Source organism: Brassica rapa, chromosome A02 (genome assembly GCF_000309985.2).
Source record: "Brassica rapa cultivar Chiifu-401-42 chromosome A02, CAAS_Brap_v3.01, whole genome shotgun sequence".
NCBI lineage: Eukaryota > Viridiplantae > Streptophyta > Magnoliopsida > Brassicales > Brassicaceae > Brassica > Brassica rapa.
In genome coordinates, this window is record NC_024796.2 from 4101341 (window position 1) to 4120973 (window position 19633).

Consider the following 19633-nt stretch of genomic DNA (forward strand, 5'->3'; position numbering starts at 1 on the left):
TTCGACACGTGTGAGAGAAATAGCTCGACACGTGTGAGGAACAGACTCGTCGGAGTCATCGTTTCTCATCAAGCGCGGGGGAGAAGAAAGAAAACAGAGATGCTCTGTTTCTCTCTTCTTCTTCTTCTTCTTCGTATCACATTCTCTTCAGATCTGTAAACTCTAGAACTTAGCCGAACGGACTAACAACACTCTCACGATGAACCTAAGAACCCACGCGTACGCAGGCAACCCCTTAAGATCCAAAACCCCAAAATCCACCGACTCCTTCTCACCTTCCTCCGCTTTCAAATCCCTAAAATCCCTAATCCCTTCAATCCCCAATCACCCCACGCCTTCCCCCGATTTCAAAGTCCTCCCCTTTAGCAAAGGCCGCCCACTGGTCTTCTCCAGCGGCGGAGACACGACGCCTCTCTGGCATCTGGGATGGATCAGCTTATCCGATTGCAAGGCTCTGCTAGCGACTCGCGGGATTGATCTCGACGAGAACTCGCTTGTGTATTTAGGACCCAAGGCGGAGGAAGATTTAGTATACTGGGCGGTTGACGTGTCGTCTCAAGAAGAACACGGCGTCGTTTTGGAGTTAGCGAGTAGGAAGCTCTGTTTCGTCGAGGTTAGGACGTTAATGGTGGCTGCTGATTGGGAGGATCAACGCGCTATGGATGAGTTAGCTATTGCAGGACATGTATGTTGAAAGTATCTTCTTTTTAAAGTCTCCTCCTTTAATATTGAGATTATGTATTGTTATGATGATAATGACAGGCGAGAGCGTTGCTTGAATGGCACAAAGTCTCACTCTTTTGTGGAGCTTGTGGAGGTTCAACTGTTCCGAAGGAAGCTGGGAGAAGAAAGCAGTGTTCTAACGAGGCTTGCAAAAAGCGGGTTTATCCCCGGGTTGACCCGGTTGTTATAATGTTGGTTATTGATCGAGAGAATGACCGCGCGCTTTTGAGTAGGCAAGCGAGGTTTGTGCCGAGGATGTGGAGTTGTTTAGCAGGGTTTATTGAGGTATGAATGAAAGCAGACAAGCCTTCTCTGTTGTGTGTATATTGTTTTTGATGCTGCTTCTGATAGCCAGGGGAGAGCTTAGAAGAGGCTGTGAGGCGAGAGACATGGGAAGAGACGGGGATTGAAGTAGGAGAAGTTGTCTATCACAGCTCTCAGCCTTGGCCTGGTAAATTGACTTAGTTTAGGAACTTTTGTTTCTAATGCCAAAAAATGCTTTAGAAACGAGGATATGCTTGTCTTAAATCGCAGTTGGACCAAGTAGCATGCCATGCCAGTTGATGCTTGGGTTCTTTGCTTTCGCCAAGACTCTTGACATAAACGTAGACAAGGAAGAGTTAGAAGGTAGAGTGACTTCCACTTCCTGCTCAGAGTTTCTTAACATTTCATCACGTTGACCTTTTGTTTAATGTTGCGGCAGATGCTCAATGGCACAGTAGAGAAGATGTGAAGAAAGCAGTGTCGTTTGCAGAGTACAGGAAGGCGCAAAGAACAGCGGCTTCAAAGATAGAGCAGATGTGTAAAGGTGTGGAGAGAAACCAGAGTCTATCAACTGATTTCAATGTGGAAAGCGGTGAGCTCGCTCCTATGTTCATCCCGGGTCCAACTGCCATAGCTCATCACCTGATCTCAACATGGGTGGATCAGGGTTCTGGCAATGTTCACTCAAAGCAACAACCTGGTGTTTCTCTCTCAAATCTGTAGATAGAAAGAAAGTTCCAACAATGATGCTTTTAGAGAAATCAAACTGTTGCTGTTGATGATGCCTATTTCGAATTGCAGAGAGTACTGTTATTATTAGGGGTGGGCCCTTCGGTTATTTTATCGGTTCGAGTTCGGTTCGGTTTAGTTGGTTCGGTTCTAGAATTTTTCCAGCTGAAGTAAACCATAGTTAGTTTGGTTTGGATCGATTTTGGTTCAGTTATGTTAGGTTCGGTTTATATTCGGTTTGGCTTGTATTCGATTCGGTTTGTATTTCGGTTCAGGTCGGTTTAATCGGATTTCTCTTAGTTTATTTATTGTACAAGAAATCATGTTTTAATACATACATGTATGGTTGTCATGAAATAATCGTGCTGGACATAATCAAAAATTAAGTATGTAAATTAAATTCAATTTAATTAGATTTGGCTTAGGTTTTAATTTTAGGGTTTAAAAGTATACGCTATTGAAAAAAATTAACATGGAAATTATGTGGGCTTAATGACGAATATTACAAAAGTTAGACGAAGTGTCATGAAAATCAAATTATATTAGGATTTCCTTCGTGCAAAAGGAAATTACGTGGACTTAATCTTAGGATTTTAATATCTTGATATTACTAATATTTTTAATTTAAATAACTATAAAAACACTTCGGTTTATCGGTTCGGTTCGGTTTAAACCAAACAGAACTGAACCGTTCGGGTTAGAAAAATCTCAACTGAAAAATTTGAAATGGACTTTGGTTTGGTTCGAATCGGTTTTGGTTCAATCGGTTCGATTCGATCGGTTCGGTTTTTTTGTCCACCCCTAGTTATTATGTTTGTCAAGAGTCTTATTATTATCTTAATTTCATGTATTTATCAAAATGGAATTTATAATTAACTCTTATAAAACATATGAAGTACTCTCTCTCTCTCTGCCCCATCCTATTCAGTATTCACCACTATGGTCGGTCACCTCCTGCCGGCAAAACCTATAAAGCAATTTGTGAAGACTTTGCGACTGGTCCGAAAATTTTATTACAAGTGGTTACTTATTTCAAACAAAAGAGATATATGTAAATGAAGGATTCAACATAGAAGACAAACACGTTTCAAAAGGAAAAGCAAATATATGGATTAAGGATTCATTAATTCCCAAGAACAGATATGCTGATGGTCAAATCGTTGATCATCAGAAGCAGCACTGAAGAAAGCTTTCCTCATTTAAGTTTACTGAGCCGGTTTCTCCTCTTCTTTAGTTGACGAGGATAGATACCTGCCATTAAGCACGTTTAGAATATTTTCAGAATAATAAGCTAGAAACACAAGGTTAAGCTAAGCAAAACTATACAAGCAATTGCATCATTAAGTGTACATTCTGGCTTTATTTGTAAAAACAGTAATAAACCTAGAAGCAAAACTTGTTTTTGAGTTCGAGCCGAATATATAAAGGGTTCTGTGAACTTACCCTTGGGCTCTAGCCCAACGCGAGAGCTGATAGAGCTGAACAGTCTCATTGGAAGCATGGCAGGCAAGCAGTAAATAGTTGCGTGGTTGAACCATCCAAGCAAATCTCATGAACAATGCAGAGTAAATGCACATGGCTGTAACAAAACAAATGGCATTAGAGAGAGAGAGGCTTAGCTTAGCTTAGCTAATAAACCCTTCTTCACAATAATAATATTTCTTACCTGAAGTCATGTTTCCAGAAATCATCTCAGGGGGCTTTTGCATATCCACCAAACCCTGTTAGTTGTTCAAAATCAAAAAATCAAAACGACAAAGAGTGAATCCATCCACAGTGGTTTGTTTGATAAAAAGAAGAAGAAGAAGAAGACGTACAGCAGCAACAAAGCCCCAGTTAGCGATGGGACCCCAGAAATGGGTTGTTTTAGGTCCAACCGGACTGTTCAAGAACGCTTGGAACCCTGATGCTGCCATTTTATCCACCCTGCAATCATTTATTATTCACGATTTGATATTATTATTACTAATCATTATAATCGAAATCAAAAGTATTCAATTGGGGATTTTTTTTCAAAGTCAAATTCGACAGAAGCACAATAACATATCAATCAATTCCCCAATCTCAAACACGAACAGAAAGCTAGCAATCGGTTTTAATTTGATTCATCATCACTCAAAAAGACGATCTACGTTGGGATCAACACAAACAAACCTGAGGGATGCGATGCGATGCGATGCGAAGAGGATTTGAGAGATTTGAGAGAGGAGTGAGCGAGGATGGATGGAATAACAAAACAAGTCTCGAGAGACGCGAGTGGGTTGGGCCTTCTTCGTTAACTACTTTTTTTTTTTTTTTTAATGTGAACCGAATCTTACCTATTAAATTAGAGTGAGAGGTCGGTTTGCCAAACCGGAGTTACAAAAAGGATTAGCTACTGCTTTGGTTTTGACCCGTGCAAATGAATAGTTAAACTCGCGTAACGCATGTCCATTTGGGATCGTTGCGACAGTTTGGAGTTTGGACAAATCAATGAAACAGACAGTACGTTATGTTTGCTCTTTGTTTTTTCCTATTTTTTGCCAAGAAGAATTTCACTTTTCTGTGGTCATTGTCGATGGTTGAGAAGGCCAATCGGTTTTTCAAGAATTATAAAAAACGGACTAGCGGAATGCGCCGGGTTTAGTGAGTGATTGTAATATATTGATTTGAAATATTTTTTTCAGATCAATCTGAACCTCCGTTTTATCGGATTGAATAAAATTTATATTTCAAAAAAAGAAAAGTTTACATGTTACCCTGATAAACGAGTGTTTTTTTTTTACTTTTTGCAGATCCGTTATATGGAATTAGTCATTATTATGCTAAAGCCGAAGACCAAATAGTTTCAATGGTATATTCTGAATGCGCACGGGAGAGGGATAGGCAAAGGTTTTTTTTTTAGAACTATAATAACAAAGTCTCATTCATAACTGAACCCAGTGAGGCTTTTCTATGCTTACGTCAAGCTGTCTCCTAGAAAGGATTTGTCCCCAATAACTAGTATATCATTAGCTCGTAATGTTAAGCTCCACTCTTGCTCACCTATAGCCTTTCGTTAGTTCTTACATTTCCGGAATCTTAATCACATTATTTCATTAATCTTTCAAGGAATAGATCTTCCGAGTTGATTTTCTTTTGTTCGACGTACGCTCATATACATATACAATACTTATGGTTCAAATCCTTCTTCCAACTCTTTTAATAACAATACAATACATTACAGTAAAATAAAGGGTAGGAATCTACAGTAAGCCTTTTCGATATGATTGGTACAAGTTACATCCTACAAGGAAGAGAATAAAACAAATATAATAATACAAAGACTAAGAAAGAAAGAAAATCAATGGGGAGCGTTAGAACGAACTTTGGTTTTAAAGAGGAGAATGTAGAGTTTGTCCATTGAGAAATAAAGAAAACAACCTGTGGAATGTGTTACGAATGACCCGAAACTTGACCCCACTATGCAATGCCATGCTGGTCCATACCCTTTGTCAAATTCCTGCATTTTGTTTTTCATATCTCACTTACATTACAACCTATTTATTATGTTTGTATATACAACATGCATGAATGAATCATAAACCTTCGCATCATCTCTTATGTAATTCAGTTAATTAACTGAACATCTCTCGTAACTTTGTTCTTCATCATTGACATGATATGTTTATAAAATGAAACTCGATCCATCAATTAATTAATTGGTCTTCACGGTTTTAAAATCATTCTTGCTATGTCTTTTCTTTGTATGTGCACTTAATTTTTTTTTTAAAGTTGTTGACCAAAAGAATGTTTATTTTCTATAACAAAGCTTCTAGCATTTTGTGATATTTTGAAATATGATTTCGATGCTAGTTCTTCAGTTGTTCCACCATTATGTTATACATTTGAATGTTCATAGGAAACATCTTTAGCAGAATATTTGTTTTCTACACTTTTTAGTGTACATAGTTATAAAAATCATTCTTCTATTTACTAATTGTCAACAAAAATAATTGCCAAGAGAGCTTATAGTCAAAGTACAGCGTTCCTTAACGTGGAACAACATAAGAAGGATCCAAAATAAGTTGAAAATAACAAAGGGATAAGAGTGAAAGAGTACCACATGGCTTTTTTGAGGACCAAACATTATTTATTCACCCACATTAATTTTTTTTCTTTTGCAGCTCATGGAGACACCAGTCATTTGATTGATATGAAAAATGAATTGGTTAAGCGGCATGATGTGTCTCTTTCCCCCTCATACTTTGTATTCATTTAGATGTTTGGTGTTGAAAATGAGTTTTCTGACTAGTTGTTCGTATAAATGTGGACTGAACGAAAAATCCAATAGAAGCTATATTCATCTCATTAATTTGTATACCCATTCCACCTATTTAATCGTCTACAATAATTCTAAGACTATAATATCACACATTTAATGCGATACTCAACTTTATAGACGTTCTAAAACACTGTCAAATGCTGAACCTAAACACACAAAATGAGTTTAAATATCTGTTATTTGTTGTGTATATCAGTATATATCATAGACCTCACTCCAATCAAATCACAATGACCAATATGAAAACACAATAGATGCTTCTGATGCAATTGCAACCACTAGACTGTACGTAGATCTATTAATCCACATTTGTATATCATATATTCGAGTTATTGTAAGTTTTGGCATCGCAAATTTTATTTTCTATTCATGAAAACCCGCCTCTAGTGATATACTTTTGCATTTAATCAAATGATAAAATAGGAGAAAGGAACAAAAAGAAACACAAGAAAGGAAGAGAAGAGAAGTGTTACCTTCTTGAGATTGAAAGCCATGTGCTTGGAACTAAACTTCTCCAAACTATCTAAAGTCGTTCTCGCACACCTAAACGCATGTGCTTGCATAAACCCCGGCATGTCCGCCGCTAATATCCTCACCGTTAACATCTCCGCCGCCGCGGCTATCCTCGCCGTTGTATCCCTCTCCACGTGAGACACCGATTTTCTCCCTTCCTCCGCCGCACCACCACCATCACCGCCTTTCTTTCTCTCTTTACTACTAGTCTCTAACTCGAAGATGTCTCTCACCAGATGGTTTTGCATTTTATTTGGACGGGGGACTATGGGTTTTGATGCATCTTCTTGTGATAGTGATGATGGTGGGATCGAGTCTTTGTTGGGTTTGAATTTAGGGTTTATGAGTAACTGCTTCGATGTGGTAGTGGAGAACTTGTAGAAGCTCATGAGACTCTTCTTCTTTTTTGGTTTCTCTTCGGTTGCCATATTCATTACTATGTTTTAAAGTCTTTTGCGTTTGTGGGACTCTTTAATGGCTCATATGTGTTATTTATAAGGAAGCGGCAGAGGATGACAAATGAGTCCTCTCTAATATTCTCTAAGACATATTTCAATTGAATAGAAGTAAATATAATTTATAATAATATAATATAATATTTTATTTTATTTTATAATAATAAAATGGAATGCATGCTATGCGTACAATTTAAACATTTTCTCATATAACTATTTTTTTCTCATATAACTTTAAAATCTTGTAGTTTGGTGTGGAGAAGGATAAATATTGTGGAGAAGATAAATAATATAAAAGGGTGTACAAAATATTTACTAGTCTAGCTTCACATGGCATAATTAGCCGAGCTGCATATAATATAGCTTCATGATGGTATGAAGGATAAATATTGTATTATACATTGTTCTGATAGTTGTTTAAGCGATTGATTCGGTGGTGATACTAGAGCAAAACTAATAACAAATCATTACCTCTAGCTAGTCACAATTTTGGTAATTTATTTAATCACTGGGTAAGAACCCTTTAATAAACACCAAATTAAGCCGTATGATCAAACGCCAAGACAATGATAAGAACGGAGACAAATTGAATAATGTGGATTAGGAGATGAATTGGGTGATTGACAGAGAATCAAACCATGTGGGTTGTTCTGAGTCAAGTGAAATTAACTTTTTATTTTACTTGTCAGCAAGTCTAATCAACGTATATTGGTTTTTGGAATATACATATACGTAGACAGATAGATGGAAATGTTTATTTTTCTTGTTCTGTAGACAAACACACTAATTGTTCAGGGTCCCTAATCTGATTTTTTTTTTTTTTTTTAATCTGATATTTTATGCTCAACAAATCATGTTCCGGTCATATATGGACCCTCTTGTTCTTCCAGCCAATTTCGTTAGGGGTCTTACACAATTTGTTTTTAGTTAAGAACTTATGTGCATTTGGTTTATATATTTGTTTTTAGGTTGACACCAATCTCAATAATAGCCACAGATTTTCTGTGGTCTGATGATTATTCCGTAATGAAATCGAATCTGAACACACATATGACCAGTGAGTAACATATGGTTAAAAGATAACATAAAATTTTAGTTGAGGTATATATTTTTGAAAATTACAACTTGGTCTTCATTTCTTTTCACTAAAAATAAATAAAGTACACATATAGTCGGTAGAGTTGAAGCTTGACACGAGCTCTCTTCAAGTCCCTAATGCACGAACCCAAGCTTCCAAGTCATACTTTTTTTCCCCAGCTGCATGGTTCAAAGCTCCGGAGACAACCAACATGACTCAGTAATCAGAGGAATCATCATTATCAAAAAACATTTGGAAAATCCATCCCTAGCCCATATTTCGTATAATAATATATATAAATAAAACTGGCATACCAAAAAAGACTAAAATACATAAAAAGGATGAAGCGTAATACGACGTCGTAGTCAAGTCTCAGCTCCCAACCCTTTGAAAACGGTTCAGTTACAACAAGTCTCACGCTTTCACTTCCCAAAAGCTAAAAGCTTCAAGCTTCCTCCTTTATTTTCTCAAACATTTGTTAAGAGAATTGGGATCGCTTCTTAGGGTTTCCACCACGAGCTCTCTCAATCTCAGGTTAATTCAATCTCTTCCTTCTCTCATTCTCAGCTCTCAATTTCCCGTTTCCGATCTCTCAAAAAGCTGGTGAATTCTCGAATTCACCCTTTTTCAGATCTTTTGATATCATAATGTTGTGGAATCGAATCCCCTTTTGTAATTTCAAAAGAAAGATTGAATTTTTATATGAAATGGTTCTCTAGGGATTGTGTAGACTCATCATCATGTCTGGTGGAACTCCGCGTGGTGGCGGCGGCTACATTAGGCAAAGGCACAGCCAAGGTTATGCTTCTGGTGGGGATGATCTTGAGGACGATGCTTGCTCTAGGCACCAGCCTTTCTCCCTCGAGAGTCCTAGGTGTAAGACTTGGGTCGAGGTTCTGGAGAATGTGCTTTGGATTGCCTCTGCTGTGTTCATCGTTTATTTTGGAGACATGCACTCCAATATGATCTACATCTTATTACACGATGCTCGGATCAAAAGGTCACACCTTTTTCTCTTTCTGGATCTTGAGGATTAACAAGAACTTGTGCATAGACAGACGTTGTTAGTGTGTAAAGGTCTTTCCTTTTAGGTGGTTTTGGATAATGGTGATTGATTTTGATGTAGTATTTGTGCAATTTCGACATTGTTTGGGTCTAAATATAATGAATTCATTTGCTTTGGTTTGCTAGGATGCCTTTGTATTTGGGGATGTTGGGAATAGGTGTGAACGTTGTGATCATAATCTACGAAAGTATGTTGTCGTGGAGCATGAGGAGGTTCGATGAGAAATGGGAGCTGTGGAGTATCTCTGCTCTGCCTTTCATCACCCTCCTTGGCATCATTTCGTTCTGCCTGTAAGTTAAACAAACCCCCATATCTTAGGATCTACCACCGGGGAGTTTTGAGTCTGAGAAAGTATTGTTAAATGCAGGCTCTCCTTTGCTCTGTGGCCTATATGGGGATTCTTGACTCTCCCTCTTCTGGTATGACCTCTTAGACCATACTAATATATAAATCGTTATTCTTGAAGAGAATTCTTATCGGGTTGATTGATACATTATGTAATGTTTGTTTGCAGTTCACATTGTTCATGGCATGCCTAGTTGTGTTCCCACATCTGACAATCATCAAACTCAGGCCTCAAAACGAAGAACTTCGCATAGATTGAGAGAATTGGAGTTAGTTACTGGGAGAGTGAGTGGATGGATACCCCTTTCTGTCTTCTTTTCTTGTTGAGAAGTGAATAAGTGTGAAGAGGAAAGGGAATGTGGGTTGGTTTGAGGTATATATAGATGATAGATATAGATGAACTCATTGATGATGATCTAAAAGTGAGAGGGATCTTTTTTTTCTTCTTCTTAATGTCTTTTTGAGTCTCTTGAGAGTACATTTGGTTCATGTCTTGTTTCATTTCCAAATGCAGTGAAGTGAAAAAACATTCTCAATCAGCTCCTTCAAACTCTTTAGTTTCATCAAAAATTTAAATGTATGGACAAAGCGGATTAAAAGAAAAAACATTTGCAAAAAAAAGTCTTTATACCTTGAAATAGGCAAACAAACAATTCAATGCAGGAGTACTAATCAATGTTTATAGCGTTATTAAAAATTAATGAGATAAATTTAAAGGAAAAGGTTATTAAAATTTTATGATAAAAGCAAACTGTAACAAAACTGCGAAGTACAAATGTAAAGAGACATCGGTTAAAAGACAGAAAGAAAGAAAGAAAGAAGCATTTAGTTGTGGTTGGTTGAGGATAAGAGATGGGACACGTAATTCGACAGCTGCTGATAAACCCTCCTTCTTCCTCGTCCCTTCTCCTTCTCCGGTGCCGGACTACTCTCGATTTCAACTATGTCTTCTCTCTGAGAACCTCAGTTACCACCTCAGTTACCAAAAGCAAGGGCAGATTCTCTTGTCTTTTCTCCGGCGGCAACCAGAGGGAGGTTAGTTTTACTTACGTCCCTTGATTGTCTGTGTGTAAAGCAAAATGGGTTTCAAAGTAATTGCTTAAAGATTAATAGGGAAGTAATCGAATTGTCTGGAAGGTTTATGGGTTTAAATGATTCAATTTTATGGCATTAAAACGAAACATTTACTCTGTTTGTGACTCTGGAACTTGAGAATTATTCAGGATAAGAGGGGTGGTTCTTTATCTAAAATGGATCCAGAGTTCGTATTGATGGACTTTGAACAGAATTGGGATGCATTTGCCCAACTCGTTGCTACAGGGTAGTCTAAAACTTGATGTAGCAGCTGACTAGGCTCTTGTGAGTTGGTTAAAGTGGAGTGCGTGAGGGTTTGAGTGTTCTTCTTCTGTCTGTGTTTTAGTTATAGCCTTGCATTAGTCTTATCACGCTGATTTGCTGAAGTTGTATATGAGCATAACAGTTTCTTAGCTTGCTACTTTCTAATCATACATGAACCACTTTGTTTTTGCAATAACTTCCTTTAGTAATTACGTAATCACACCTTTTTTTTTAGCTTAAGACTTAAATCTCTTTTCAAGCATTTCCTTTGGCTAAACATTATTGATTGCCTTTTGTTGTTCCTGATAGAACAAAAGAGAAGTGATGTGTTTTAGAGACGGAGAAGGTTAGCATCATAGCTTGGTGGCTAATACTCTTGCTCCTCAATTTTTGTTTTTGATTGTGTGCAGGAGCAAGCTCGTAAAGCATTGGAAAGCGCTCTTGGTGGGAAGAAAAATGAGTTCGACAAGTGGGACAAAGAGATCAAGAAGAGAGAAGAATCCGGTGATGACGGAAATGGTGGCAAGGGAGGAGGAGGAGGCTGGTTTGGAGGCGGCGGCGGCGGCTGGTTCAGTGGTGATCATTTCTGGAATGAAGCACAACAGATCACCATTACTCTCTTAGCAATACTTTTCGTGGTATGTGTTTTGTTTTCCTTTGCTAAGAGAAAGACTTGTTTGTTGTTGTTTTTTTGTTGATGGTTTGTAATGGTTGGCAGTATATGATAGTTGCTAAAGGTGAAGTAATGGCTGCATTTGTGTTAAACCCGTTGCTGTACGCGCTGCGAGGAACACGAGAAGGTTTGACTTCTTTAAGCTCCAAGCTCATGGGAAGACAAGCTTCTAAAGTGAATGGTGCTAGCTCAGAGGAGATATGGAAGGACAGCCAGGTCTCTGCTAAAGAAAGCGTTGTCCGAAAATGGGGAAGTGACTGAAACAAAAAGTTCATGAAGTTTAGTCATTGAAGTCTTTGAATGTTTTTCTTCTTACGGTTTCTGTTAAATATCAAGATGAGATCAAATGCAATGGACCTCTTAATTCAGTTTTTGTAATAAATGATATTTAGGCCTGCTACTTCGGTTTTCCGACACCAAACCGAATCTTTTTTTTTTTTTTCAGTTTACTGTAGTTTTTAAAAATAATTCCGAAATAAACTGAATAATATTACGGTTTGGCTATCAATTAATTTTGGTTTTAAATTACCGATATTAACCAAGATTTTTTTTTTAAAAGAAATTGATAATTCGGTTTAAATTGGTTAAGATCGGGTATTTTTGGGGTTCAGTTTGATTGAGTTTGGTCTTGTTTGTTTTGGTATTATTTATTTATTTATTTTTAAAAGATCGGTTAACTGTTCTGTTCGTTCAAACCGAACGAAACAAAATTGATTTTCAAAAGCATTTCGCACCAAACCGAATTCAAAACCAAAAGTGAACCAAAAACCAAAAATATTGATTCGGTTTGGCTCAAATCCGCATGAGTAGGTACATTCTCCTGTAAACAAGAAGAGTAGTAACTTTTTTGATCTAGCCTTGGTAAACAGCAAATCAAGTCTCTCGGCTATGTGACTATGTCTTCATATGCCATCTTCAATAAATAATGACCAAATCATAGATGAGGAAGCTTGAATAGAACAATGTAGAAATCATATCCTATGGATAAATCTAAAATGTCAGAATGTACAACATCCTTGTTTTGAAGCATATGACTATGTCATAGGAGTTTCAAATTTGACTTCAAAGTTTATTTTGAGTAAGAAACTGAACAAGAAAAGAAACTCAACCAATTGTGTGTTTTCTTTTGTTAAAAATCCTTAAATAAAACTAGCCAACCCACATCTTAGTTGTAGTATCTAAGACGTCAGCAAACCCACTACGTAATGTTTTAAAATGTTGTAAAATGTTTTTAAGATAGAAAAATGAGTGATGTAAAGTTGAAAAGTAACATAGAAGTTTTGCAGAAACTAAAATATAGGCAACGTCATCAATGGAGGGAGAGAAACGGTATGAATGGAGACGCGAAATATCGTTGTCATTTGGATGCTTTAAAGTTAAGAAAGATGCTGAGGTTTATACCCTTTTCTTATTGTTAAGAGCAAGAATATTCCCATGATGGACCGCAAAAACTAGCAACCATTTGTGCAATACCTCTTTTTAATACTATATCTAAATCAAAAGTGGTAATCGTCAAACTATTACTAGCAAAATGATCATGGAGACAGAGATAGATCATTAAGAGCTAATGTCCCACATGTTTTTTATCATGATAATCTGAGCTGGATTTATTAAGATTTTTTTTTGCAAAAATACATGTCTAAGATTATACATTTATACATTCATATACTATAGAAGAACATATTCAATGTTCAAAATTTTTTAAAATTCATCAATGGAAAATCATAACTGGTTGGTTAAACCAGAATAAAATAAGAAAAATTAATAAATAAAAAGTGATGTATGTGAGTGATATTTATAAACCGACCATGCCCATGTGTAATAACCTCACCCACAGTTAGCAATAAAGAACCACATTGAAAAGAATAAAACCAAAGAGATATTCTCCCAAAAGAAAGACACAAAAAATGGATATTCCAAAGAGAAACCTTTGAGAATATTCTTCTAACACCTATTATAACCTCATCACCTTCCTTTCTTCTTCATCCCTACACTAAAGGTTTTCCCAAAGAAACAAAAAAGAAGCATGAAGTTCGGTAAGAGTCTGAGCAACCAGATAGAGCAGACACTTCCTGAATGGCGTGACAAGTTCTTGTCTTACAAAGACCTCAAGAAACGACTCAAGCTCATCACCTCCACAACTCAAGATCGTCCCACTAAACGTCTCCGAGTTGACGCCGAGTGTTCCCTAGGAATGTCGAAAGAAGAGATCAGTTTTATTCAGTTGCTGGAGAACGAGTTGGAGAAGTTCAACAATTTCTTTGTTGAGAAGGAGGAAGAGTACATCATCAGACTGAAGGTAACAATAATAACAAACATTTTGAATCTTATTTGATTCATTACTGATATGTGCGTTGGGGTAAGAACAGGAGTTGAGAGATAGGATTGTAAAAGCTAAGGACTCAAAGGAGAAGATGATGAGAATGAGGAAGGAGATTGTTGATTTCCATGGAGAGATGGTTCTCCTTGAGAACTACAGTGCCTTAAACTACACTGGTAACTTGTAACCCAAGTTTCATATCTAATCATGGTCCTTTAGCATATTTTATTTTATCTCTAGGAAGAGACAAATGTTGAGATATGTTTTGTAAACTAAACAGGATTGGTTAAGATACTGAAGAAGTATGACAAACGAACCGGTGATCTCATGCGCTTACCTTACATACAAAAAGTTCTTCAGCAACCCTTTTACACTACTGACTTGTTGTACAAGCTAATAAAGGAATCCGAGGCCATTCTTGATCGATTTTTCCCCGCTACACATGAAGCTGAGGATCCTACTGATGCAACAGAGTCTGAGAATATCCAAGCAGAGCTCTCAGAGCACAAGTTCATGGAAAGCCTCCACATGAAAAGTACAATAGCTGCTTTGCGTGTGTTGCAAGAAATCAGGAGCAAAAGCTCCACCGTGAGTGTCTTCTCGCTGCCGCCGCTCCAGTTAAACGGATTAGATGAGACATGGAAGAAGATTCCGTTGTTGGAGCAAGAAGCCAAATAGAGTGAGAGAGATGGATACACTTCTTTTCCACTTAGAAGCTAACAGATTATAAAACCAGACACATTATCAATGTGGACATCTTTTGTCCTTATTATTAAGTTCTTTGTGGTTGTAACTTTGTTTCTGTGTTGTGTGTACTAATCGATGTAGTATACCACTTCAGATTTGTTACTTGTTGATTCTCTTCTTTTATTCAAAGCCATTTTGCTCAATGACTTAACTTAGTTTCACATTCTAGACTTAAACTTCCGAATGTCACAACTTACATGTGATGATCTAGGCTTGCTCATGAATGCCTAGATCATAAAAGCCCATTATAACCCAAGTAAACATAAAGCCCATAAAAGCCCATTATAAGTAAAATCTGCAAATGCCTTGGCTCCACTCTAAAACCCTTTCATTTTCGATTTTGGTATCGCTTCCTCTTCCTGGTCGCCTTGAAAATATCAGGTATCTTGCTTGATCCTTTCTTATTGATTTGAATCTTCACCATGTGGATCTAGTTAGAGACTGATTACATATTAACCAAGATTATGAGGTTTAATACGTTCTTTAATACTGTTTTTTTGAAAATTTGCAAAAGTGAGGGAACGATGAAGGTGAAATCATCTGTGAAGAAGAGGTGTGAGTCTTGTCAGACAGTGAAACGCCGTGGAATTATATATGTCATATGTTCATCCAACCCTAAGCACAAGCAAAGGCAGGGGTACTGCTCCATCGCTCATGAAGGAACAATACCAACTCCCTTGTATGTGTTTTTTTTTCTTTCTATGGGTAATTATGGTTCCGACAAAGATACTAAAGAAGCAAAGTCTATGTGTTTTATTTTGACCATTGACAATACAAACTGAGTTAGCTAGTATGTTTTCATTGAAGAGATGGAAGTGATAAGAGACTGAGAGTTGAAATGTATTTTGTGATTTAAAAAACAGGTTTTCTGAGTCGGTTTCTAATCAGGAAGTGGTGAAGCTGCCTAGTCTGAGAGTATCTGCCAGTATGGCGCCTCTTTTACACAAGAGGCCTGAGCCAACAACGATTTTCGGGTGGGGGGCAGGTTTTGCATCCATACTCTTCAAACAAGGGACTCAGTAAGTTGATCAGGCATTTCTTGTTTAATATTTTTTACAGTTGTAATTGCAGTTTCTTGCAGGTTTCTGGTAAAGGTGAAACATCATCTTATGTCTAAACACTTTTACTTTGGTCAGTTGTAGGCTCTTCTAGACCGCGCCTTGAATGACCTGAACAACGAGATATATGACAAGCTTGAGTGTTTTTCTTGCAGTTTTTTCTTTGAAACATATGTTACTTCAGCAATTTAATAAATTACTTTCTTTGTTTTTGCAAATTAATTTTTCCCTATGTTTATCTTTCGAATTTATAAGGGTATAAAACTGTTTAACTTTTTGTATAGAAAATACAGAATGTTTATTATTTGCGAGTCAAAAGTAATATTTTGAAACGACAAGAAACAAAATTTAAAAATAAAAATCAAATCACTAATCCAAACAAAGGGAAGCTATACTACCATTTAAATTCAAAATCAGTTTGTGCAAACTAGTTCCTTTTCAACACTTACATACACTCTGACGACAATTATTATATCAAAACGTTTTTGAAACGGATACCATGTAGTCAGATTACCTCTTGTTGTTACCACAGATTTCAGAAAATAATATAAAATGAAAGCCCACCAAGTAGAAGCGAATCAAAAACAAGGAACTAGAAGCAAGTAGATATGTGGAAGACGAAGACTTTCACGACAACGACCCCTTCTCTTTCTCCACCGCTGAGCACTATGCACGTGGCTCCCGTACTGCGGTCACAGAAAGCCCATTCAGTGAGCATATCCCTGGTCCCCTCACTATCTAATCGTTGGACACTTCCACTTTTGGACATAGTGCCTCTTCCTACATTACTTTTGTTTTAATTTCCTTCCTCGATCAAAATCATTCACAGCTTGATTCCAAAGACTCAGCTCATCAATAATTGACGCATCCCTTTTTCTTGTAATGTCTACTTTTCTGCTGCCATTTTAACCAATTAATATAGAGGAGAGGATGAATGATAGTAATTGATAATTGTTTATTTCATAACAAACAACAAAACAGTAGATGGATAAATTATTAAATTCACTTTGTATATATAATATTCGAACATGATCATTTCTCAAAGGTTCATAATTGTCTGCCAATAAAAGTTAACATGATCTTAATAAGTGGACCATATGATGTAAAACGTTATGGTTGTTTTTGTTTGAATAGAGTTGTTCAGTTGAATATAGGCCATGTTAATTTTCTGCTGTATGTTATCAACTTAAGTTACACTAATTGTACTACCTTAAGTCAGTATCAAAGACAAGCAGCCAGGAATATAGGCCATCTTATCACCTTATAATGGGACCCCTATGAATCAAAGATAGAAATGGTTATGGTGGCAAATCGTTAGATTGTATCGTCAGCCTTAATGCACATGTAAACAATTGGTGGTGTATTGGCAAATTCACAGAATAATAAAAATAGGTTCACATCGAATTAATCTTTAATCAATTGATGAACGAGAGACCTTCTGAGTGGACGAGTGGCAAACCGTAAACTCATTGCTGGTTGGAGAAAGCATAATGCATGTTACAAGTATGATTATAATTTTTTTACAAAAAAAAGTATGATTATAATACTATCAAACAAGTATTGTAATGTTTTTACAATGACTTTTTGTAACTCTCAAACCAGCACTTAACCATATGAGTGGTGGTTGGAAGCGTACACAAAACAAATTGGCAAAGAAAACTTTTGTTTTTCTTTAAGCTAAGAACAATATGTAATCCACTTTATTTCCTTATCTCTTTATGGTAAAAGTTCAGAACAAATGATGTTCCAGGAGCTTTCAACAAATCAATATTGAAAAAAGCTTGTCAGCCTAACGGACGGAACATAGATGCACAGCCTAATCCTAGACGAAAAAGTCAATTTGGTACACAAGTTGGAGCCAATCAAACAATAAAAATCTTAGAGCATCCGCAATGAGAATCTTAAGGTGAATCCTTTCTTTGTGAATCCTTGCACTATTTACGGATCCCGACGACATGTGGTAACCCGCGATTGGTTGATATTTATTTTATTTTATCTAAAAAAATAATAATAATAATACTTAAAAAATCAAAATACACTTTTTCTAAGAACTCCCTTTGAGTAACACCATTGCGGATGCTCTTAGAGAGAAAAAACAGATAAAAATCTAATTAGTTAACAAAAAATAAACAAAAACCTTCACGTGATAAAAAAAAACTAATCGACGGCGGAGATTGCTTCTCCTTCACCTTCCTCAACTAAACCATCTCACCAGTGTATATATAATGGCACCGTCTTCACTTCACTCAGCTCATAAAGTCTCGAGCTTTCGTTCCTAGAATCAACCTTAAGAATCTCAGAACTCGACACAGAAAAAAAAACATGCTTCTACGAAGCGCGTCGACTCCACTTCTCAACTCGTTAGTTCATGTCTCGACTCCAAAGGAATCACCAATCGAGACCATTGAATCTGTTCAACGGCCCCGATCTCTGACGCTCTCTTCACCTTCCTTTTGCTGTTACAGCCCCATGTCTATACACTCCAGCGACGAGACCACGAGGAGGGTGAAAAGAGGCGTCAGAGAGCGATCTCCGTCACCTGACGACGACGAAGCCGCCGTCGAGCAAGTTCTTGAACAGTGCTGCTCTTATGGAGGACGTGGAAGAAGGAATCGGCTTCGGGATTATCCGCACGTCTTCTTACGACGGTGGTTTAGCGTTTTGGACATTAGAGGAAGAAACTGAATTTAGCGGCGGTGGCGGCTGCGGCGGTGGGTTTGTTCACGGCGGAGGAAAGGGCGGATCCGATGGTGACGATAGCACAGACGTTCATTATCGTAAGATGATTGAAGCAAACCCTGGAAACGGGATGTTTCTTGGCAACTACGCAAAGTTCTTGAAAGAGGTAACACTTTTTGTCTTTTTTTTTTTTCTTCCTTTGTCTGAAAGTGGACGTGTTTTTGAGTGCTGATTTGTATTTTGATTTGAAACAGGTTCGAAAAGATTACTTGAGAGCAGAGGAGTATTGCGGGAGAGCTATTCTGGTGAACCCTAACGATGGAAACGTTCTGGCTATGTACGCGGAGTTGGTGTGGATGATTCATAAGGATTCATCTCGTGCTGAGTCTTACTTTAACCAAGCCGTAGCAGCTGCTCCTGATGATTGGTAAGAAAGATTATTTTAACTTATCAAACTATCTCTCTCTTCTTTTGTGCTGATGTGTTGTTATTGTTTGTGTGCAGTTATGTACAAGCTTCATATGCACGGTTTCTTTGGGATGCTGACGAGGAAGAAGGTGGAGAGGGGGAGAAGGAAGAGAGGCACGAAGACGAACTTGTGACTCAAGCTTCTCGAATGAGTTTCTTCAGCGGTCTGTCTCCAATTACGGCCATGTCTTAACTAAGTTGTCTCGGCGTATAGATTTAGGTGAACTGTGTTATGTGACGTTTATGATCTATCTAACCCTTTTGTTTAATATTAATTCTTTATTTTTGCTTCGTTTATATGTGTGCTTCTCTGCTTCAGTTTTAGAATTTGTCTCAGTTGTGGTAATAAATAAAAGTTTTGCTTTCGATAAATACAACGGCTTATAGATGAAAATGGCTGGTCTTGAACTGAGACGAGACATACATTAAGCATATAACAATGGAGAACAACCGTGGAGTGATTGATGAAATTCAGCAAGAGTTTGTGATTCATCCTATTTTGTTAAATCTCTTCATGATTTACAAGAAGGGAAAGCCATTTCTTGTGTTTTGTTTGTGCTATAGCCTTTAGATTACTAGAGCAGGCCAGTCCCAGAGTTACATGCTTTTGATTTTACTGCATTATAAAATGACTTGTGCAAAAAGTTACTGCAATGAAGAAAGCAGAAGTGGGCCTAGGGTGGAGATGACCAAGAGCAGCAGCTCTAATGGCAAGGGTGCCACAGCCCAAGACGCGCCTCACATAAATTGGAACAAGATTAAAGATGGCAGCACACTAGCAGAGTCCTAGTCTTATTTATCTAGAACTTGAAACATGACATCTTTTTACGCGTTAAGCATAATTAAATTGTAAAGCATGTTTCTCATAAGATAG

The 19633-nt window shown here is 37.2% G+C and overlaps 7 protein-coding genes and 1 pseudogene across 11 annotated transcripts; 6 read left to right on the plus strand and 2 right to left on the minus strand.

Annotated features, from left to right (window-relative positions):
* The first annotated feature begins 66 nt into the window (after nucleotides 1-66).
* Nucleotides 67-19131, plus strand: LOC103851333 (annotated as a pseudogene).
* Nucleotides 770-2073, plus strand: LOC103851325 (nudix hydrolase 19, chloroplastic). Its single transcript, XM_033285732.1, has 3 exons — nucleotides 770-1174; nucleotides 1258-1350; nucleotides 1427-2073. The coding sequence occupies exons 2-3, from the start codon at nucleotides 1272-1274 to the stop codon at nucleotides 1708-1710; spliced, it is 363 nt and encodes a 120-aa protein (XP_033141623.1). The 5' UTR covers nucleotides 770-1174; nucleotides 1258-1271; the 3' UTR covers nucleotides 1711-2073.
* LOC103851326 (mitochondrial pyruvate carrier 1) lies at nucleotides 2687-4110 on the minus strand. Its single transcript, XM_009128171.3, has 5 exons — nucleotides 3871-4110; nucleotides 3534-3642; nucleotides 3383-3437; nucleotides 3160-3295; nucleotides 2687-2967 (listed from the first exon to the last, which is right to left on the minus strand). The coding sequence occupies exons 2-5, from the start codon at nucleotides 3630-3632 to the stop codon at nucleotides 2922-2924; spliced, it is 336 nt and encodes a 111-aa protein (XP_009126419.1). The 5' UTR covers nucleotides 3633-3642; nucleotides 3871-4110; the 3' UTR covers nucleotides 2687-2921.
* Nucleotides 4854-7658, minus strand: LOC103851327. Of its 2 annotated transcripts, none has more exons than XM_009128172.3 (2): nucleotides 6493-7631; nucleotides 4854-5197 (listed from the first exon to the last, which is right to left on the minus strand). In XM_009128172.3, the coding sequence occupies exons 1-2, from the start codon at nucleotides 6964-6966 to the stop codon at nucleotides 5039-5041; spliced, it is 633 nt and encodes a 210-aa protein (XP_009126420.1). In that variant the 5' UTR covers nucleotides 6967-7631; the 3' UTR covers nucleotides 4854-5038. The 2 variants fall into 2 exon arrangements, with proteins under 2 accessions (XP_009126420.1, XP_009126422.1); XM_009128174.3 differs by lacking the exon at nucleotides 4854-5197 and adding an exon at nucleotides 5467-6008 and having other exon boundaries at nucleotides 6493-7658.
* Nucleotides 8384-10015, plus strand: LOC103851328. Of its 4 annotated transcripts, none has more exons than XM_009128175.3 (5): nucleotides 8384-8599; nucleotides 8785-9065; nucleotides 9257-9421; nucleotides 9499-9550; nucleotides 9646-10015. In XM_009128175.3, exons 2-5 carry the CDS (start codon nucleotides 8806-8808, stop codon nucleotides 9733-9735), a joined length of 567 nt encoding a protein of 188 aa, XP_009126423.1. In that variant the 5' UTR covers nucleotides 8384-8599; nucleotides 8785-8805; the 3' UTR covers nucleotides 9736-10015. The 4 variants fall into 4 exon arrangements, with proteins under 4 accessions (XP_009126423.1, XP_009126424.1, XP_033141622.1 ...); XM_009128176.2 differs by having other exon boundaries at nucleotides 8429-8599; nucleotides 8796-9065; XM_033285731.1 differs by having other exon boundaries at nucleotides 8443-8600; nucleotides 8754-9065.
* On the plus strand, nucleotides 10237-11991 carry LOC103851329. The gene is made up of 3 exons (XM_009128177.3): nucleotides 10237-10511; nucleotides 11225-11452; nucleotides 11533-11991. The coding sequence occupies exons 1-3, from the start codon at nucleotides 10329-10331 to the stop codon at nucleotides 11746-11748; spliced, it is 627 nt and encodes a 208-aa protein (XP_009126425.1). The 5' UTR covers nucleotides 10237-10328; the 3' UTR covers nucleotides 11749-11991.
* Nucleotides 13514-14697, plus strand: LOC103851330 (SPX domain-containing protein 1). The gene is made up of 3 exons (XM_009128178.3): nucleotides 13514-13786; nucleotides 13857-13983; nucleotides 14088-14697. Exons 1-3 carry the CDS (start codon nucleotides 13514-13516, stop codon nucleotides 14483-14485), a joined length of 798 nt encoding a protein of 265 aa, XP_009126426.1. The 3' UTR covers nucleotides 14486-14697.
* LOC103851332 lies at nucleotides 14735-15916 on the plus strand. The gene is made up of 4 exons (XM_009128179.3): nucleotides 14735-14935; nucleotides 15069-15233; nucleotides 15418-15573; nucleotides 15691-15916. The coding sequence occupies exons 1-4, from the start codon at nucleotides 14856-14858 to the stop codon at nucleotides 15704-15706; spliced, it is 417 nt and encodes a 138-aa protein (XP_009126427.1). The 5' UTR covers nucleotides 14735-14855; the 3' UTR covers nucleotides 15707-15916.
* Nucleotides 19132-19633: the final 502 nt, after the last annotated feature.

Excerpts from the sequence above, each read along its gene's own strand:
- LOC103851329 (XM_009128177.3), top strand. The coding sequence starts at position 10,329 with ATGGGACACGTAATTCGACAGCTGCTGATAAACCCTCCTTCTTCCTCG. Across the intron at positions 10,512-11,224 it reads CCGGCGGCAACCAGAGGGAG|GAGCAAGCTCGTAAAGCATT; the intron begins GTTAGTTTTACT and ends GATTGTGTGCAG. Across the intron at positions 11,453-11,532 it reads TCTTAGCAATACTTTTCGTG|TATATGATAGTTGCTAAAGG; the intron begins GTATGTGTTTTG and ends AATGGTTGGCAG.
- LOC103851327 (XM_009128172.3), bottom strand. The coding sequence starts at position 6,966 with ATGAATATGGCAACCGAAGAGAAACCAAAAAAGAAGAAGAGTCTCATG. Across the intron at positions 5,198-6,492 it reads TGGCTTTCAATCTCAAGAAG|GAATTTGACAAAGGGTATGG; the intron begins GTAACACTTCTC and ends AACAAAATGCAG.
- LOC103851330 (XM_009128178.3), top strand. The coding sequence starts at position 13,514 with ATGAAGTTCGGTAAGAGTCTGAGCAACCAGATAGAGCAGACACTTCCT. Across the intron at positions 13,787-13,856 it reads AGTACATCATCAGACTGAAG|GAGTTGAGAGATAGGATTGT; the intron begins GTAACAATAATA and ends GGGTAAGAACAG. Across the intron at positions 13,984-14,087 it reads CAGTGCCTTAAACTACACTG|GATTGGTTAAGATACTGAAG; the intron begins GTAACTTGTAAC and ends TAAACTAAACAG.
- LOC103851325 (XM_033285732.1), top strand. The coding sequence starts at position 1,272 with ATGCCATGCCAGTTGATGCTTGGGTTCTTTGCTTTCGCCAAGACTCTT. Across the intron at positions 1,351-1,426 it reads AGACAAGGAAGAGTTAGAAG|ATGCTCAATGGCACAGTAGA; the intron begins GTAGAGTGACTT and ends ATGTTGCGGCAG.
- LOC103851326 (XM_009128171.3), bottom strand. The coding sequence starts at position 3,632 with ATGGCAGCATCAGGGTTCCAAGCGTTCTTGAACAGTCCGGTTGGACCT. Across the intron at positions 3,438-3,533 it reads ACTGGGGCTTTGTTGCTGCT|GGTTTGGTGGATATGCAAAA; the intron begins GTACGTCTTCTT and ends AACAACTAACAG. Across the intron at positions 3,296-3,382 it reads TTCTGGAAACATGACTTCAG|CCATGTGCATTTACTCTGCA; the intron begins GTAAGAAATATT and ends GTTTTGTTACAG.
- LOC103851328 (XM_009128175.3), top strand. The coding sequence starts at position 8,806 with ATGTCTGGTGGAACTCCGCGTGGTGGCGGCGGCTACATTAGGCAAAGG. Across the intron at positions 9,066-9,256 it reads CACGATGCTCGGATCAAAAG|GATGCCTTTGTATTTGGGGA; the intron begins GTCACACCTTTT and ends TTGGTTTGCTAG. Across the intron at positions 9,422-9,498 it reads GGCATCATTTCGTTCTGCCT|GCTCTCCTTTGCTCTGTGGC; the intron begins GTAAGTTAAACA and ends TGTTAAATGCAG.
- LOC103851332 (XM_009128179.3), top strand. The coding sequence starts at position 14,856 with ATGCCTTGGCTCCACTCTAAAACCCTTTCATTTTCGATTTTGGTATCG. Across the intron at positions 14,936-15,068 it reads GGTCGCCTTGAAAATATCAG|TGAGGGAACGATGAAGGTGA; the intron begins GTATCTTGCTTG and ends AATTTGCAAAAG. Across the intron at positions 15,234-15,417 it reads GGAACAATACCAACTCCCTT|GTTTTCTGAGTCGGTTTCTA; the intron begins GTATGTGTTTTT and ends TTTAAAAAACAG.